At 35.1% G+C, this 19,840-nt stretch overlaps 1 protein-coding gene across 6 annotated transcripts in view; it reads right to left on the reverse strand.

Moving 5' to 3' along the window:
• Positions 1-1,198: 1,198 nt before the first annotated feature.
• ACSL4 (acyl-CoA synthetase long chain family member 4) overlaps positions 1,199-19,840 on the reverse strand; it is a 79,250-nt gene continuing 60,608 nt past the window's right edge. For all 6 annotated transcript variants that reach the window (XM_055267150.2, XM_055267151.2, XM_055267152.2 and 3 more), the window contains 5 exons: positions 18,355-18,429; positions 16,153-16,344; positions 14,482-14,596; positions 12,306-12,463; positions 1,199-4,054 (listed from right to left, as the gene is read on the reverse strand). In XM_055267150.2, the coding sequence (XP_055123125.1) occupies positions 3,897-4,054; positions 12,306-12,463; positions 14,482-14,596; positions 16,153-16,344; positions 18,355-18,429 (698 nt within the window). In that variant the 3' untranslated portion in view covers positions 1,199-3,896. The remainder of the gene's footprint in view (positions 4,055-12,305; positions 12,464-14,481; positions 14,597-16,152; positions 16,345-18,354; positions 18,430-19,840) is intronic.

The following is a 19,840-nucleotide window of genomic DNA, read 5'->3' on the forward strand; positions in this document are numbered from 1 at the left end:
CCCATCTCTACAAAAAAAAATAATAGTAATTAGCTGGGCATGCTGGTGCGTGCTTGTAGTCCCAGCTACTTGGGCGGCTAAAGTGAGAAAGGATCGCTTGAGCCCAGGAGTTCAAGGCTGCAGTGAGCTATGATGAAGCCACTGTACTCCAGCCTGGGTGACAGAGTGAGACCCTATCTCAAGACAAAAATACATAAATAATAAAAAAGAAAGAGTCACAGATTCCTTACACCTAGTAGAATCCTTAACTTCTTGTGATCCATAGCCTCATAGCCCTATAGGAAACTCAGAACCTAGGGCATCATTTAAGAAAATAGAGCTTGGAACAGTAATATCACAACACTAAAGCTAGACATGATGGACCATAAGGACTATCATGTTCCCTATTTCTTCTGTCATTTGTCTTTCCCTTTTTGCAAAAGGCATCATTTTTGAAGTTTTTTTGTTTTTTAATGGGAAGAAGAAACTAAGGCTATGGCTAAGGTTATGAGATTGGCCCATGGTTACAAAGCTAGTGTCAATAAGCCCAGGTCTCCTGACCTCTAGATCTAGAACTTTTTTCACAAAATCTTCAGGGGCAGTCAGTTCTTTAAGGCCCTGAGTATGCTAGTCAATACTTTAAACAACTGACTGATGAATAGTGTCTAGATACAATAATAATTATTATAATAATAGCTAACATAAGCTATTGTTCTAAACACTTTACATTTTAACTCTCACAACAATCCTATTAGGCAGATCCTATTATCCATCAACCCAATTTTTCCAGATGAAGAAATGCAGCTCCAAAATGTTAATTAATTTGCCGAAAGTTACACAACTACAGTGGCAAAGCCAGGAAATAGAGCTCTTAATGCCATTTTATACACACCCTCATATAACTCAAATTAATTTCTCTCTAAAATATTAATTAGCCTAAAAGTAGCAGTTACAATTTGGTAGCACCTACTAACAATCCGTGTTTTGTCCCAAAGTATCAGTGTTACAAAGGGGTTTTACTCTATTGGCTGGACCAAAGTAACAGTTTGGGATTCAAATACTCTGAACTAATGGATGGGACTATACAAGCCGGTTTAACTGCTTAATGCAATTCCATAAACCTGGAGATGAGTACTTTAAAAATATGTGTTTAAAAGTTTGGTTAATAATCTTCAAACTTAGAGATTTTATCTCAATGCATAATGAAGTACAAATTGGCTTGATAACATGGGTGAATTTATTTCTTAAGATTTGAGTGCAAACTTAAAAACAAGAACAAACAAAGCTTTTCATCAAGAATAAACACAAAATCTAAACAATTCTGCAATCGTGCATTTTAACAGAAAGTACAAATATGAATACAATTTGTAACTGCATTTAAAAATTAAAATATTTCTCTCCAAATCCAAAACACCACACAATCTTTATCTGTTTTCATCTTGTTACCTTAGAAACATTTGTCATATGCTATCAGGAAAATATAGGCAAGAATTACTAATCAGTTATTCATGATCAAAGAAACATGATTCTCCTTAACTGTAACTTTTTGAATCATTTATCTGTATTTCTGAAATATCACACAATTATACCTCTACTCTAGAGAAAAAAAGAATAAATACAAATATCAAGGAGGCAGGAACATTCATGGAATTAAAGCAAAAGTCACAAGTGTTTGACTTAGAAATGTACATATTGTAGTAAATTTTTAAAGTACAACTTTAGTTGATGGCTGACGTGTATGTAATAATTGTGAGCAATTTAAACAGGTATAAAAATGTGAGATCAAAATCTTTAGGCTTAAATACTTGAAAAGTCACTATGGATATGGAAAGATTTGTTTACATAAACATGTATATTTTTAGATGGAAAATCAAGGGGTAGTGGCATCTCCCTGGTCCCTTAACAATATTTGGATTTTTGCAAAGAATTAGCAGCACCCAACCTTAAGTGTTAATTATGTGTTTCTAAAGGACCTATAACAGATCAGTTGGCAGTGTTCTAGCTTTTGGGAGTTGGGGGCAGATTGGGGGTGCAAATATCTGAGATAAGATAGTACATGCACTCACACATTTAAAATCACCACTCTAAATGGGAAAAAAAAAATCACATATTGGAAAAGTCTAAGAAACTCATTCTTAAGGGATAAACAGCAGGGCAGGAATAAAAGCTGAACAGTAGTCTACTTGATAATAATGGTATTTCACTCTTCAAAGGCAAGTTGGGAAGAATGAGAATACTCACATACACATACCTTCAGGGAAAACTTGCCTAAAATTTTACCTTGCAAAACACTGAACAGAAATCTTTACAAAAACCTTCATTCTTGTTTATAATACTTGATTTTTCCCTTATTACCACCATATACATAACATTTAAGTATTTTCTTTATAAATATTTTAGAGCAAAAAGAATGTATTTTGTTGCAATGGTGGCCCACATCTGTACAAAACAACATAAGCAACACACACACACACACACATATATATGCATATATATAAAAAATGATTAAGAAAAAGTGCAAAGAATAACAGTATTAAGATTTTTTGCATTTTACAGTAACTATGGTTCAAGTGTGAATATTTATCAGGGATATATAATCCCAGGTTTTAATTAAAGATTCAAAAAGAAACCACACTCCCAAGTTACTGCACAAACATCAGTCCCTTATCAAGTAACTCTGCCCTTCTCCCAAATCTAGTATTTCCAGTTTCTAAGCTCTTCCCAAACAGGAAAAAAATGATAACAGTGTTTTCTTCCCTTTAACTTCCCAAAACTCATCCAAGTTAATCACCCGTAAGTTCGAGCAAGATATTGGGGAAGTCATTCATTATAACCCGCTTTGCTAACATTAAAGCAAAATGAAAGGCTTTCTGAAATGCAAACTACTGATCAAGAATCAAATCAGGAACAGCAAACAGACCTTAAATTACAAATGTAATTTAATACATGTACATTTTAAAATCAATCCCTGTTATCAAAGATAAATTCAGAGTTTAAATCTCTTTCCCAGGTTCAGTGCTGTGCAAGGGTTCTAATTCCAAATACTTATGATTTTATCATCTTTTCTAAGAGAAAATGTTTGCCAGTTAACTTTTTACCTTCCTGTCGTTTTGCTCTTGGTCTCAGCTTTTCAGTTTGAATAAACACAGAAAGGCAATTTTCAGCATTTCAAAAAATGTACTTTCCTCTTAAGTCATTCAAATAATTACAGTTATTTTTAGATCTCAAAGTTTCAAAAAAGCAGCTCAATTTCCCTTTAAACATATTACTAGATATTTTTTGGTGTTGTATATGTTGTTTTATTCTTATTTTAGGCACTGTAATTATTCACAACATTACAATGACTCTATATCTAACCTATGCAACCATTATAATCTTAATACCTTCTAAGGTATTATTTGATTTTGTGTATTATATTACTATTGAATTTTTCCTTCAAGATAAATGGTTGGAAGAGAATTTTAAAGCCCTGCAGCACTTTTGCTTTGAGTAGTGTTAATACATATTTTCTGTCATGCTTAATATTTAAACTTCTGAAATAGGAAGACAAGAGGCATTGGAAGCTGCAAATTTCCTCAAACTACATTCTACTCCAACTCCAATTTATTTTGTTCAACATTAAATATTTTTCTTTACAAAAACAAGTATATCTTAGGCTAATTTTTAAAAACAGAATTTCTGCTCTATAATACAGCTAAAGGGAAATGACTTTTCAATTTCAGCTGCACTAGAACTATGCAAAACTAAGTTAAAGTAAACCGGACAACAATTTTAATAACTTTTGGTTTTGTTTTCTTTTTACTCTATCTTTAGAATGATATACTTTACATTCTAACAGCTCAACAAAGGCTTAAAATTCTAGAAGTTGAAAACCACCAGGCTACCTCCCGCACAACTGTCAATAAGAGAGCAACAATTTATTTGCCCCCATACATTCGTTCAATGTCTTTGAGGTAATGGTTCTTCAGCTCCTTCCTTTTCAGTTTGAAAGCATCAGTTACCAAACCAGTTTCAGGGGTCCATGGCTCTGGGCTTAATCGAACCTTGATTGGAATTTCAAATCGCTCCAATTTCACTGAAATTAGAAGTGAAAGATGGGAGAAAAAGAGAGGGGGGGAAAGAGAGGAGAAAGGAGTGGGGACAGGGAAAGAAGGGGAAGGAGAAGCAATTAATAAAATATGAGTTTTTCAAGATTTACCTAGATGATTCGGGTGTTGAATCACCAATCACCACAAACTTATTTAATGGTATACTAGATAGTTTATTAATGCTACCTCTACCTTACAATTTCATTTTATATTTCTCAAAGTATACATAAGTTGTTTCAGTTGGATAGTTTTAGTCTATGTGGTTATTAAAATATACATACATATACGTTATTTATACACACACACACACACACACACACACACATACACACACACACACATCTTCCTCTTCAGAGACTTTGTATCTGCCTGAGATGGTCTTTCTCAATACAGTTGTGTGTCACTTCCATACTTTATCTATATGTCTGCTCAAATGCCACCTCCCCGGAGAGGACTTCCCTGACCACTCCTAACAAAAGAGAAGTCCCTTTGTCTCTCTATATCTTCTTAACACTATGCTTTGTTCAAAGTAGTTATCACCACCCAACATATTATATATTTGTTTTACCATGGAGCTAAAATGCAAGCTCCATAAAAGCAAGGTCTTTGATTTTTTTCACTGCCATCCATACAGTTGAGAGCCCTCCATAAATACATACAAGTTTATTAATTCATTCTACAGAAAAGTCTCTAGACAAATATTCTTTATAAACTTTACTACGTATTCAAATGCAGATTAAAAAGGGGATTGTGAATTTCATATCTTTAAATGGTATAAAAACTGATGCAATGAATATTGTATTTGAGTTAGATAACTTAATACATATTGGAAAAAATATACGGAAGGACATAAAGGTAATTAATACAGTATTAATACTTTTAAATTCCATAAATTATATGCCATCAAGTTATTTATTAGGACTACAAGGGTAATTATTTAAATTATGGAGGCCTATTAACAGTAATGGTAATCAACAGATGTTATGTTAATCAACATAAAATGTTATTTTATGTGATTATTTAAAACAGCAATTGCCAAGAAGCAAACATTCGCACATTTTTAAAAACTACTACAAAATAGCCTAGCTGAGTTTAGAAATGATTTGGTTTCAGTGGCAAGCACAAAGAACTCACATTCACCAAAGTTCTTTTCTAGTACTAGTCTACGTTTTATGAAAGCCTGATTGAACTAGCGAGTTTCTCACTAAAATGACAGAAAAATATAAAGTTGAGTATGAAAAATTAAATATAAATTAGAACCAACTTCCTAAGAATAATGCCTGAATGGGTCGTAAAGGAACATAAAACTTGCTTGAATTAACCAGGTCTACTCTGTTATTAAAGTACAGCTCAGTTACACAGAGGTTCATAACATAAGCTTATCTGCTCCCAAGGTCACATTTGGAACTCAAGGAAACAGTTAAATTCTCAGCTACAGATTTGGCCCCCAAATTTTTTATTTCATTTTACTTTTCTTACATACATAGGTCCTAGTCCAGAAACACTGACAAAATTGGGACAAGGCAAACACATTATTTCAGTTGCACACAAGCAAATGAAAGCAGGCTGAAAACAATCTATTTAGTTAAATTCCTACTTTAAAGCCAAAAAAATAAAGACTGCTATAGAAGTTTCATCTTGAAAACTCCTAAACATTATCTAATACTCCAAGCCATAGGAAGCAATGGACTATCACAGTTTCCTGTAAATAGAATAAATTGCCAACAAGTGAGAAAGGTTAGGGGAAGGAAAAACAAACAAAAACGTGGCATTTTTATCCGAATTAACTAGAACATTATGAAATGTGACCTGCAGGTGGCAGCAAATATCGATTCTCATAGCCATTAGTAGTTGCTCAAATCACCCAAAAACAAGTATTTTGCATTCTTATGATACTATGTATACCTCACAATTATACTTAAAATATGAAGAGGCCTGCTATGAAAGATGTATGATTTCTGACAGATTTGCTGAATACAATCAAAACTATTTTACACTTTTTTGCATAAGTCTCTGAAATTATAATTTGCAAAATGTTGGCAAGATAAATCCTTTGTGGCACAAAAGGTTTATGATTTATACATTTAGCTCATGATTACCATTCATTATCCAGATCATGAGTTACATGCCTCACTCTAAGCACAGGAAAGTTATGAGGACCTAGTGGGTCCTAGGATTTTATTCTGTCTTCTGACAAAGTGGGATACAGTTTGACTTCCCCCATTGTTGCTTCTACACAATTAAATATGCAATGGAAAATTATTCAAGTCACATTCTAATCCATTAATATATTCAGAGGATGAATAAGAATAACTACAGTGCACCTCTGATGATTAGCCTTTTGGTTGAAATACTATATATTTCTTGAAATACTATATTTAAAGAAAATACCATATTTGAAATGCTATACTTAAATACCTAAAGAAAATACTGTATATTTTTGGAAATACTATATTGAAAGCAAATCAGGCTTTGTATCAAAAAAGGTTCTGGGAGCCTGGTGTCATTAATATAAAAGTGTGTTATATCAGTAATATTATAACAAAACCACCTTGAAGAAGGAAATATTATGTCACACTGTTTTTATAGGTATAAAATAAATAAGCTTTTTCAATCTGATTATGTTAACAGGCAATTGTTATTTAAAACTTTACAGTGTCTAGAATTCAGAAAATTATTCTTGGGGAGAAATTAGTTTTCAGATAGAAAAACTATTATTATAAACTATATTTTTAAACCAAAATGTAACCTAAGTAGTTAATATTTTTAATAAATAGAAATAATAGAAGCCCAGTTAGAGAAATAGGTATATTCATGTATCTCTGATAGGAATATAAGCCGGTTCAGTTTTCCTGGGGAGAGGCAGCAATTTGGCAATGAGGAAAAGTCTTTAAAATATATATTCTCTTTGACTCAGAAATTCTGTTTCTAGGAATTCACACTAAGAAAATAATCACATAAGAAAATAATTGAGTATACAAGATTCGTGTTATATTTGTTTACAGTGATAGGGAAGAAGGTGAAACTCACCTAAAAATCTAATAGGGACTTAAATGGCTGTTCATGCACTGGGACTGTTTAGTATTTAAAATGATACTGTAATTTTCTATTTACAGACATAGAAAAACTTCAATTATGTTGACAGGTTAAGTATATATACCAAAATGTAATCTCGCCACCCAAAGATAAACTACTCTCAAGTGATTTTTACTTCCTTCTTTGTAATATTCTGTTGTCCAATATTTTATAATGAGTATAGATAACCTATAATCAGAAAAATGATATTTTTATTTGTAAGAGAAAAACAATGGGTTAAAATTAGGTTAACAGCTTCCAACAAAACACGAAGAGTATATAGTTTTTCTCTGTTCTACCTAAAAAAGAATTTAAATTGTTTAGAATAATTTAAAAATGAAAAAGGTATTAACCACAAGGCAAAAAGTGAAACAAGAGAAAAAGGGCACTGAATGAGAAAGTGCAACAAAATCTTAGAAGACAAAAAGCAAAGGAATTCATGGTAATTAATTTAGGGCTGAGGAAGCCAAAGCAACTACCAGCAAAAGAGGTTGCCAACAAGCAGCAAACTGCCCTCACAGTAGAGCCCGGGCAAGTGCCCCCTAAGCCTGTGCCTCTGAAGATAGAGATGAGGGGTAAAGCTGGAAACAGCAGCACTGGGCTCCAGCCTGTTTAGAGAATAGTTCTCCCTCACCCTATGCTGCTCTTCTCAAAGCCATTTGTAGGCAGGTCTACTTTTTGGAAAAACTGAAGCAGAGACTCGGGACTCATGGACATTAGGTACAACAGAAGGAGGGAGTAAGGCTGAAAAGAGGAGGATTCAGTGAGGGTGAGATCCACTGCTCTCCCATCCCCCAAGTAACTCCTTTACCTCTTTCAGCTATCAGAATTCTGGCAGTCAGGCTAGTATCGCCCGGGCAAGAGACTGGAGAAATCTCCCTTGGAGAAACAGAATGACTTAAGAGAAAAAGACACTAACATTGGAATGCCTTTTCAGTGAAGCCCAGTAAGCTTTCCAAACAGTTTTTTAGTACCTGGTTCTTAAATATGGACATACAAGGATCAGCAGATACTTGGGACTCAATGACCAAGGCAAGCATAAAGTGCAACTTGGAGGTAAGAGACAATAACAGGAGAAGAAAACTACATGAAAAGGATTCCTTTAAATATCCTCAGAGGAATAAGAGACAATGCATTGACTGCATCCATGAAAGAGCAACAGGGTGCTATTAAAAGGAACACTGAGAGAACAGGAACAAGCTCTTGAAAATTAAAATTCTGATAGTGGAAATTGGAATTCAGTAGACAGGAGAGATGATAAAGTTGAGAGACTCTGCCAGAATATAAAACAAAAAGAGAAATAGAAAATTTTAAAAAGGATAATAAAATTAGAGGATGAAAGCTGAAGTCCAACAGCCATATTAAAGTAGTCCCAGAAACAGACACACAGAGTGGGGGGAATTATGGGGAAAAAAAGCAAATGAACAAACAAAAGATAAATTAACATTTCCCAGAACTGAAGGGCAGAGATCTCCATACTGAAAGGGCCCACAACAAGTATGCACAATGATAAATGATCAAAGACCCACACTAAGATACATCATTATGAACTATCAAAACACCAGAAATTAACATAATGACTCTGAAAGCTAGGAGAGATAAAATAGAGCATACACAAAGGAATGGGAATCAGGATGCAACACTGGAGTTGGAAGACAACAAAGCCAAGTCTGCACAGTGTTCAGGAAAAATGATTTAGAATTTATCACTCTAAAATATGCCAAGACACATCTCAAGGGTGAGGACAGAATAAAAACATATTCAGACACGCAAGCACCGTCTCAAAAATTTACCTCCCATGCACCTTTCTCAGGAAGCTGCTGAAGGATGTGCTCTACCCAAACCGGCAAGTAAACCAGGAAAAAGACAGATATGAGATCCAGCAAACAGGATCCAACATAGGAGAGAAGCAAAGGAAATTCCCAGGATGATAGTAAAGGGAAGCCTTGGGGAGCAAATAGTCTAAATTTCAGCACGAGGATAAAGGGTTCTAAGAAGTATGTCTCCGAGAACAAAAATACAGACATGCTATCCTTTCCTGTATTAGGGAGAATTTTTACAATTTTATCAGAGTTTAGAGGAAGAGTTAAGAATAGGTATACAAAAAACTAATGAAGAGAGGAAATTTTAAGATCCAGGGAAACACAAAAAATTGTCCAAGAAAGGAAATATAATCATAAAACACTATGTAGTTCAGCTGTGAATATTTTCATAGTCATAACGGAAACCTGGGTATAAAATGCAAATTGTACTATCTATTGGAAAAGAAAAAGTGTGGTGGGGAAGGCGAGGAGAATGGTTATAAGAAAGCTAAATCATCTTCTATGGTTAGAGGTCCATAAAAGTCCGTAACATCACAAATGAAAAATTCAAGAAGGAGCAATATAACCATTTTCTTTAGAAAAATTGAGACGAATGCCAGAAACTTTAAAAAAACAACTAAAGTTGAAGATAGATGAGACTTGGGGAAAAGAGGGATACAATATGGGCTGCTTTTTGTTGCAAGTCCATAATACTGACATTTTTTAAACTATATATACTTGTTATATTGATAAAATTTAAACTTAAAAAAAGGTTGTAAAATCAGCCACCCACATGGAATCCCTTGTTGGGAAAAAAGAAAAAAAGCCTACTATTGAACTTGAGTATTAATTTTTAATCTCTTTAATTTTCCAATCAATGTTCCAATAAGCTTTGTCAGTCCTTTCTGCTAATGTAAAACTGTTGATTACTCTCTTTCCTGAAACTCTCTTAGCAGTGGTCTGCATGGGCATTGCTCTCCTGGCATCTTGCCAATCATGCTTCCCACATACATCTCTTTCTTCATCCATTCCTTATATGCTGGTGTTATCCAGAGACCCATCCACAGCCTCCTGTTCTCCCTTTACAATCTCACCCAAGGTTGGCCCATCTACTTTCATGGTTTCAATTATCCCTGAGTCTACAGTAGAGTCCAGGCCTTTCCCAATAAGATTTGGACTATACACAACCGCCTGCTGGACATTTTAACTTTGATTATCCAAAACGTGTTTTTTTGTTTGTTTTATACTTTAAGTTCTAGGGTACATGTGCACAACGTGCAGGTTTGTTACATATGTATACATGTGCCATGTTGGTGTGCTGCACCCATTAACTCATCATGTACATTAGGTATATCTCCTAATGCTATCCCTCCCCCCTCCCCCCACCCCACGACAGGCCCCAGTGTGTGATGTTCCCCTTCCTGTGCCCAACTGTCCTCATTGTTCAATTCCCACCTATGAGTGAGAACATGCAGTGTTTGGTTTTCTGTCCTTGCGATAGTTTGCTGAGAATAATGGTTTCCAGCTTCGTCCATGTCCCCACAAAGGACATGAATTCATCCTTTTTTATGGCTGCATAGTATTCCATGGTGTGTATGTGCCACATTTTCTTAATCTGGTCTATTATTGACGGACATTTGGGTTGGTTCCAACTCTTTGCTCTTGTGAATACTGCCGCAATAAACATACGTGTGCATGTGTCTTTATAGCAGCATGATTTATAATCCTTTGGGTATATACCCAGTAATGGGATGGCTGGGTCAAATGGTATTTCTACTTCTAGATCCTTGAGGAATCGCCACACTGTCTTCCACAATGGTTGAACTAGTTCACAGTCCCACCAACAGTGTAAAAGTGTTCCTATTTCTCCACATCCTCTCCAGCACCTGTTGTTTCCTGACTTTTTAATGATGGCCATTCTAACTGGTGTGAGATGGTACCTCACTGTGGTTTTGATTTGCATTTCTCTGATGGCCAGTGATGATGAGCATTTTTTCATGTGTCTGTTGGCTGCATAAATGTCTTCTTTTGAGAAGTGTCTGTTCATATCCTTTGCCCACTTTTTGATGGGGTTGTCAAAACGTGTTTCAAACTACATGTGTCCCATACTGACCTCATCATCTTCTTGTATATGCCAGCTCTTCCTCTTGTATTTTCTAGCTCTATCAGTAGTAGTATTTACCTTGTCGCTTCAGCTACAAATCTGGGGCCTATCCTAGACTCCTCTTTTCCCTTATCTATGTTATCCAATTAATCACTGAAGTGTGCCAATTTTGCTTCATAAACGTTTCCTGATCCCCTGCTTCAGGCACTCATTACTCACTACCCCCAGTCTAGGTATCTCCTACAGTCTTCTTCAACTGGCCTTCTGCCTCAGTCCAGTCCCCTTCAAATTCATCTTCAGCATGGCCTCCAGAGTGACTGCATCTCTCCAAAATGCAAACCTGACCACATCACTAACCTAGTAACACCTGCCAATGGCTCCTCACTGTCTACAGGATTACATCCAAATTTCTGAACACAGCATAGAAGGTACTACACAACTTGGCCGCTGCTAACCTCTACAGCCTTACCTCATACTTTGCACTGTACGGGTAACACCAGACTCCTTGTAGTTCCCCGCACACGTCATCCTTTTCATACCTATTTGCCTTTCTCATGTTGCTTCTTGGCCTAGAATGCCCAACCTAGTTAACTTCTAATTAACCCTTAAGAATGAGCTTAAGTGACATCTCTTCCATGTCCTCCCAAGTAGGTTAGGTACCCTCATCTGTGGTACCATGATTCTCTGTTCATCTCTCTATTGCTGTTAAGATTGTTGTCTCTCTCATGTGCCCCTCTCACCTGATAATGAACTACATGAGAGCAAGAAATGAGTCTTACTACTTTCTGTATTCCTAGTGTGTAACACAATTCCTGGCATATACTATATAAGCAGATTTTCTCCAATTGGTTATTAATGTACCATCTGAGATAGTCCATTTACAGAGCCAAAGTATACACACAAAGCATAATCACGGTTATAACACTATTTACTAAACTTAGAGTTACTAATTTCTGCTTTACAGACACAAAGTAGATTTATATAACAGATCTACCCAAAGATGGACCATTCCAAACACAGGCTAGATGACCACTTTGGGAAAGATGTTGAAACATGCAGTAAAGAACTAGATAGGTTATTCTACTATATGACATTGAAGGATCCTTCCAATATGAAAATCCATTATACATATTTAAGAAATAGGTTTCTTAAAATCCTGTATTTTATTGTTAAAGCAAACGTCTTGAAGAGCCTAATGCAAAAGACATCATTAGATGACTTTTAGGGACTATACCAGTCTAGCAATTTCCTACTTACTGGCATTTGCAGCTTCTCGAATTTCTTTCAGTATTTCAGCTTCCATAGCAGGATTATTGCAGATATCAACCCAAGTTCCTTCTACCCCTTTCTGTTGTGCCAAAAGTGTCAACCTTTTCTGGTTAGGAACCACAAAACTGATCACATAGGACTGATCACTAAAAAATGGAAAATAAAATAGAAATGAAAACATTGAGAAAAGTTATTCATAAACTAGTCAATGAAACAGTACAGTACAGATAATTCCAAATATATATTTCTCTTATTTATTAAAGTTTCATTAGGAAATAATAAAACCCATAGTACCAGCATAAAGAAGGACATATAGACCAATGGAATAGAGAAACTAGAAGTAAACCCTTGTATCTATGGAGAAATGATCTTTGACAAGGGTGTTAAGACCACTCAATGAGGAAAGGACAGTCTCGTCAACAAATGGTACTAGGAAAACTGGATATCCACATGCAATGAATGAAGGTGGACCTTTACCTTACAACATATACAAAAATTAGCTCAAAATGGATCAAAAATCTAAACATTGAAGAGCTATTAAGTCGGTGCAAAAGTAATTGACATTAATGGCAAAAACCGAAATTACTTTTGCACCAATCTAATAAAACTATAAAACTGCTAGAAAAAAAAAAAAACAGAAGAAACACTTTATGAGAATAGATTTGGCAATATTTCTTGGACGTGACACCAAAAGCAAAGGCAACAAAAGTAAAAAACAGATAACTGGGACTACATCAAAATTAAAAACTTGTGTGTATCAAAAGACTCAATTGGCAGAGTAAAAAGGCAATCTATGGAATAGAAAAAAAAATTTGCAAATCATATATCTGATAAGGGGTTAATAAACAGAATATATAATTTCCACAACTCAATAACAAAAAACCAAATAGCTCAATTAAATAATGAACAAAGAACTTGAATAGACATTTCTCCAGCGATAATATATGAATGGCCAACAATCATAGGAAAAGGTGCTCAGTGGCACTAATCATTAGGAAAATACAAATCAAAACCAAAACAAAATATCCCCTCACATCCATGAGGATGACTATTATATAAAACAAACAAGCGCTAGTGAAGAAGTGGAGGAACTAGAATGTTTGTGTACTGTTGTAGGAATGTAAAAATGGTGCTGTTGCTATGGAAAACAGTATTGCAGTTCCTTAAAAAATTAAAAATAGAACTGTCATATGATCCAGCAATTCCAAATCTAGGTATCTATCCACATAATTGAAAGCAGGATCTCAAAGAGATATATGCATACCCATTTTCCTAGGAGCATTATTCACAACAGCCAAGAGGAGGAAGCAACCAAAATGTGCACTGACAATGAATATATAAACAAAATACATTATATGGATACAATGGGATATTGTTAAGCCTTCAAAATGAAGGAAATTCTGACATATGCTACAACATGGATAATCCTTGAGGACATTATACTAAGGGAATTAAGCCAATCACAAAAAGGCAAAAACTATATAATTCTACTTATGTGAGATTTCTAGAGAAGTCAAATTCATAGAAACAGAAAGTAGAATGGTGGTTCCCAGGGGAAGGAGGAAGGAGGAATAGGAGTTGTTGTTTAATGGGTATAGAGTTTCCATTTTGCAAGAAAAAAAGGTCTGGAGATTGGCTGCACACCAATGTAAATATACACAACACTACTGAACTGTACATTTAGAAATGGTTAAGATGGTAAATCTTACGTTATATGCTTTTTACCACAATTGCAATTTTTTAAAAAGAATAAAACCCATAAAAATAAGACATATCAACATATAAAGAAAATGGCTCAGTCTCTTAGGCTTTTGATTTAGAAAAACTTGGGTTCAAAATTCATCTCAACATGTAGTAGTTGTGTTACATTTTTGGGAAAATTACTTATGCTAAGTCTCAGTTGTCATGGATGTTAAATGAAATAACTTGTCGCATAGCTAAGTATTTAGCAAGATGCAGGTGTCCAATAAATAGTTAACATGTCTGAGTTATCTAAAATGATCTTCAAGCTGTTGAATTCACTAACTTTCATAAATGTACAATTCCCCAGATCTGATGAAAATTTTAAGAGAAGTCTATGTTACCCTTATGATAATATGTAATCACATTATTTTCTAAATATCTTTTGACTTATGAAACAAAAAATACAACTTTGGAAAGTTACCTTTTGGCAAAAGCACAGATGTTGTCAATAAGTGGACAATTCTTCAGCGCAGCTTCTACTTTCCCAAGAGATACATATTCTCCTGCTTGTAACTTCACTAGATCTTTCTTACGATCTGTAAGTCATAAAGAATGTTAAGTCATCCATAGTCTGTTTAACTAAGTAATTCTGACTGTCTTCTTTCAATATCATTGCCTTAATCATTATTTACAAAACTACTTCTTCTAAAATTATTATTAGGTTGGTGCAAAAGTAATTGTGGTTTTTGCCATTACTTTTAAAATGGCAAAAACTGCATATATATAATGCTTGCCCATACACACCAGTTAAAAAGAAAATGCCTAGTTAAATAAGTATTGGCTAAAAGTTACACCTTATACCCAAAGCTTAAGCATCTTATTATAATCTTAAATATTATAATCAATTTAATAGAGGGAACTAGGACTTTGGAACATTCGATTTGAATGGTAACTCTGCCTGGTACTAGCTAAGTGATCCTGGGCATGTCAGTTAACCTCCTAATCCTCAAGTTTTATCAGGATAATGATGCCTACCTCATACAGACATATCCCACAATGTCTGGCATATAGAACACATTTAACATATGTTAATTCTCCTTTTCCACTTTTGATATTATCTTGTTAAAATGACAGTTCTCTAAGAAAGTGCTCGCACAGGATGGCACAGCTTGAATAATCATCACATGGCCTTGGAACCTTTGTATGAGGGCTAATTTGCCTACCCGTAGCCTGGGAACCCACTCTACAGAAATAACCTTTGATTCCAGTGCAATTAAGGAACAAGGGGGAAAAAAGCTTATTGTTTCTCAACTGAACCACGGTTCCTGGTTCAAATTTCTAGATGAAGAACCAATTTTCCCAGGAAATCTCTAACTATATTCAGGTCAGATATCATGAGGTCCAGCGATGGATTGAAATCAGTCACTAGATATAGGTGAGGAAACTCTATGTCTTAAAAAAGACTTGCTGAGGGGTCCTCATCAGCAAGTTTTAACTTTTGCCTCATCCAATTGAATAGCACAAGGGCCCATTTTGGAGTCATTTTTTGAACATAAAGGTCCACTTCAGTAGACTCAATGACGACAATGCCAAAGTAACTGACATTCTCAGAACCAACTAGTGCTAAGGATTGATATTAATTTTCTAAGGTTCAGGCCTCGTTAGACCCATATAAATAGCCAACAGTAAAAAAAAAAATATATGTGCCCATGCTGCCCCTTGGGTGGAGAGGTAAACAGTGAGGAAGGCCTAGCATAGAGTATGTTATAGGAAATAGTTATATAAAATCACATGTGGTTGACCAAGAAAGACGTCCTCTGAGCTCTTTTTGTTTTCTCATTACCAATTTGCTATTTCCCTGCCCATTCTCTCTACACTCAATGCTGCTGTTGCTAGTGCTGCTAGTACTTACACTAAGGTTCAGGCTCTGTTTAGAATATTTTACATATATCAACTCATTTAATCTTAACAACAGCCCTATGAGGTTGGTATTGTCGTTGTTTTGCTGATGGAGAAGCTCATACATAAGTTAAATAACTTGTCCAGAGTTTGAACTAATGGAACCATCAACTTTATTAATGACTGATCAATATTACCTTTCATATATACTGAAGTTATAAAAACTAAAACCATAAAAAGAAAACATTCTGACCTATAATCTGTAAACATCCATCGGGATGGAATTCTCCAATATCACCAGTGCAAAACCACCTTTGTCCATTTTCATCCACAGAATAATCTTCTGCTGTTTTCTCTTCATTTTTAAAATATCCCATGGAGATGTTCTGTCCACCAATTACGATTTCACCTCTGGGGTTTGGCTTGTCATTAATTGTATAACCGCCTGGAAACCATAAAAGTACATTAGTTATTGTTCTACAACAAATTTCATTAATTCTTAAAGTTTATATGTATGTTAGTATTTTTCTGCTGATCAAATTTTATATCACTTTATGAGAGAACATTAGTTTATATTTACTAAAATTTACATGAGGATACTGGGTGACTGTGATTTTAAAAACACCAAGAAAGGCTCAATGATAATCACCACCAACAATCATCCATCTCAAACCTTCCCAACATTTCACACTTAGAACACCATTAGAGCTTAGTGTTCAGAGTTCTGTTAAGATAAAATCACCCCCAGGAAGAGTAACACTTGAAGCTGTTATAAGTAAATTACTGACATACTGATATCAATGCATTTCAAATTTTTTCTAAGGAGGTTTTAACCAAAAAGAACGTGCAATAAGTACCCAAAAATGGTAGCACCATAAAGTGAGAGGGAAAGGGGGGGGACTATGGGAAACAGGAAGAAAATTGTATTAATTTTGCCTGTGGCCAGTCATGACTTTAGAAGTTCAAACGCTAAACTAATTGACAATAACTACTAATATATTTTATCACTACTCATTACCTCTGTATTACTGAAGGAAGCTTACTTTAAGGAAAATATACAAAAATCTAAATTTGCAAAATAAGATACAGATTAGATTTTGTGTCATAAAAGGATTAAAATCAGGGTTCCTTTCAGCTGTTAGCTGCTCTGATAAACTTAAAAATATTCAAAATTTCAACATGATAAAACCCATTGTATGTTAAAAAAAAACTGAGATCATTCATACAGTATAAAGCCAAAGAGTCTTCACAGCAAGGAAAACTCCAAATACATGTTCAACAAGGGACCTACTCCCCAAAACCGACATTAGGGCCCAGTACCAGGAAATCAGAAAATAAAAATTATAGTAAAACTTGGTAAGGAGATTTCTGCCTTTAAACATTTCTCTGATTCCACTGCCTAACAAATAAAAACTTACCGAATAAAATAATTCTGATGTTGATGTCCAAAACACATACACACATACTATTTTCTTCAGATTTTCACGGTAAAATTGGAATGCCACTACCATGGAAGAAGGGAAGACTAAGTCCCAAGGTGTAAAACTCTTGGGAATGCAACTGGCTTTTTAAAATGTGTTTTTAAAAAAGAAATATTCATTTGCTCATAGAGCACTGACAATAACACACATAATAAAAAATGCTTTAGAAACTTTATGTTAGATAAAAACGCATTCATTTTCTTAGGGTTTGGACAACCTAAGGGTTGCGTCCTACAAGGTAACTTGTACTTTAAATTTTTAGTCCATGGTTCCATCCTAAGGTAAATATTCTCTTGTAAAATCTTAAGCATTTTAATTATTCTTCCTTTATCTGACATGGCCAGGCTGTTAATTATTTGTTTTATTTAACAATCTACTTTATTGTAGTTACTGTGTATGTTTAGTATCTTTCATTAAGAAGACTGGTTGATATTTGCCTTCTGCTAATTTATAGAAAGGATGACCATCAATGTCTCTAGGTTTCTTCTAAGTGGCTTGTCTCTGCAGGTACATATAAAAATTCAACTATACAAATAGCTGGACAGTTGAGTCTCAACTATGAAAATATTTTCTGGGGTCAAGATCTAAGAAGTTGGTGTGTATATGTGTGCAACCCATCATTCTATCCCCTAAAAATCTGGGGTTTCTTTCTCAGCCCAAATACTCTCACTAGTAAAGTCAAGTTTCAAGGATCCTCACCTTCTCCAAACCCAGAAAGCTCCAGTAAGAGTTTTTTTTCTCTTTACCTTCAAGTATTGTCAAGTTCAGAATCATTAATCCTAGATTCTAGAGATTTTATTTACCTCTTGGGAACCTAAAGATATCACTGAGGAAAAAAGAATGCATGGGGACAGGCAACAGCAAAACAGCAGAGAATTATTTGCTTCCCCAGACTTTAAAGAAATGAAAGTCATAAAGCTGACAGTAGTTTTCAGCACATCTTGAATCACTAGAGCTTTTCATAAAATTCTTACCTTCTTGCCAGTCTTTTAGCTTAATTTCACAGCAAATAAGAGGGGCTCCAACTCTGCCAGTAGTATAGTCAGTTACTGTGAGGGAAAAAGTAACAGAGATATTAGCATACCACATTCCAGATTTGTACCAATGTACTGGGAATATTAGAGTTAGAGCCAGAGTCAGAAAAATGACAAAAGAAGGAGTGCAAAGTGTGATCATTTTTCAGTATTTCAACTCCTTTTCAATAGTGCAATGGATTCCATTGTTGTTACATCATTTTTGCTTTTCATGGCTATATTTTATGTAATTAAGTACAAAAATATCTGTTAAAGGAGGAGAGATGGCTCCACCGTTATCTACCTAAGATTGTCATAAGATAGATTTTGATTGGAATTCCTGCTCTACCACTCATTGGCTGTGTAACATGGACAAGTAACTTAGCCTCTCTAAGCCTCCATTTCCTCATCTATGAAATGGAGATAGTAACAAAAGCTACTTCATACAGGGATATGCTGTGAGGATTAAATGAGATGATACATGGACAATGCTTAACACTTCTTGGCACAAGCTAAGCCTTCAAAAGATGTTAGCTGCTGTTGTCAAACATCATCATGATGATGATATCCCTTTGCAATTTGTGATTATTGCTAGCAATAAACAAATATTTATGGACAGCCTATTATGTAAACAGCATATTAACTATTGTGAAGAAAACACATGAGAGATAAGGAGACTCTGCACTCAATGACCTTACAAATGAACTGGGAAGAAATGCATGTGAAACAATTCAGAGAACATTTAAATACTAAACTGCATGGCACTGAAGGTAAGCACAATAGTAGCTTAGAGACTCAAAAATGAATGTAAAATGAAGTAGTTGGGAAAGACATTATTGAAAAGTGGGCATTAAAAGATGGTTGTGATCAATTAGCAAAAAGGACATTCCAAGAGAAGGGAAAAGAAAATACAGAGAGGTGAGACCAAGAATGCCTTTATGAGAAACAGTAAGAAGATTGGCGGGTCTGGAGAGAACAGCCAGGCATATGCATATGTGGGGAATAATGGAAAATGATGTTGGATAAGTACACTAGCATCAGATTAAAGATGTCAAAGCTAGGTAAAGAGGTGTTTAGATTTGATACATCAGGTATCAAGCAGTGGGTGAGGTGGATGTATCTAATAGAAGGATACAGGATAAACTAGAAGTGATGTAATGTAGGCAGACACAGCTGTTAAAAGGCTATTAGGTCAGGCCAGGCGCAGTGGCTCACGCCTGTAATCCTAATACTCTGGGAAGCTGAGGTGGGTGGATCACCTGAGGTCAGGAGTTCGAGACCAGCCTGGCCAACATGGTGAAACCCCTGCCTCTACTAAAAATACAAAAATTAGTCAGGTGTGGTGGCGCACACCTGTAGTCCCAGCTACTCAGGAGGCTAAGGGAAGAAAATTGCTTGAACCTGGGAGGCAGAGGTTGCAGTGAGCTGAGATTGTGCCACTGCACTC

Source organism: Symphalangus syndactylus, chromosome X (assembly GCF_028878055.3).
Source record: "Symphalangus syndactylus isolate Jambi chromosome X, NHGRI_mSymSyn1-v2.1_pri, whole genome shotgun sequence".
Lineage (NCBI taxonomy): Eukaryota > Metazoa > Chordata > Mammalia > Primates > Hylobatidae > Symphalangus > Symphalangus syndactylus.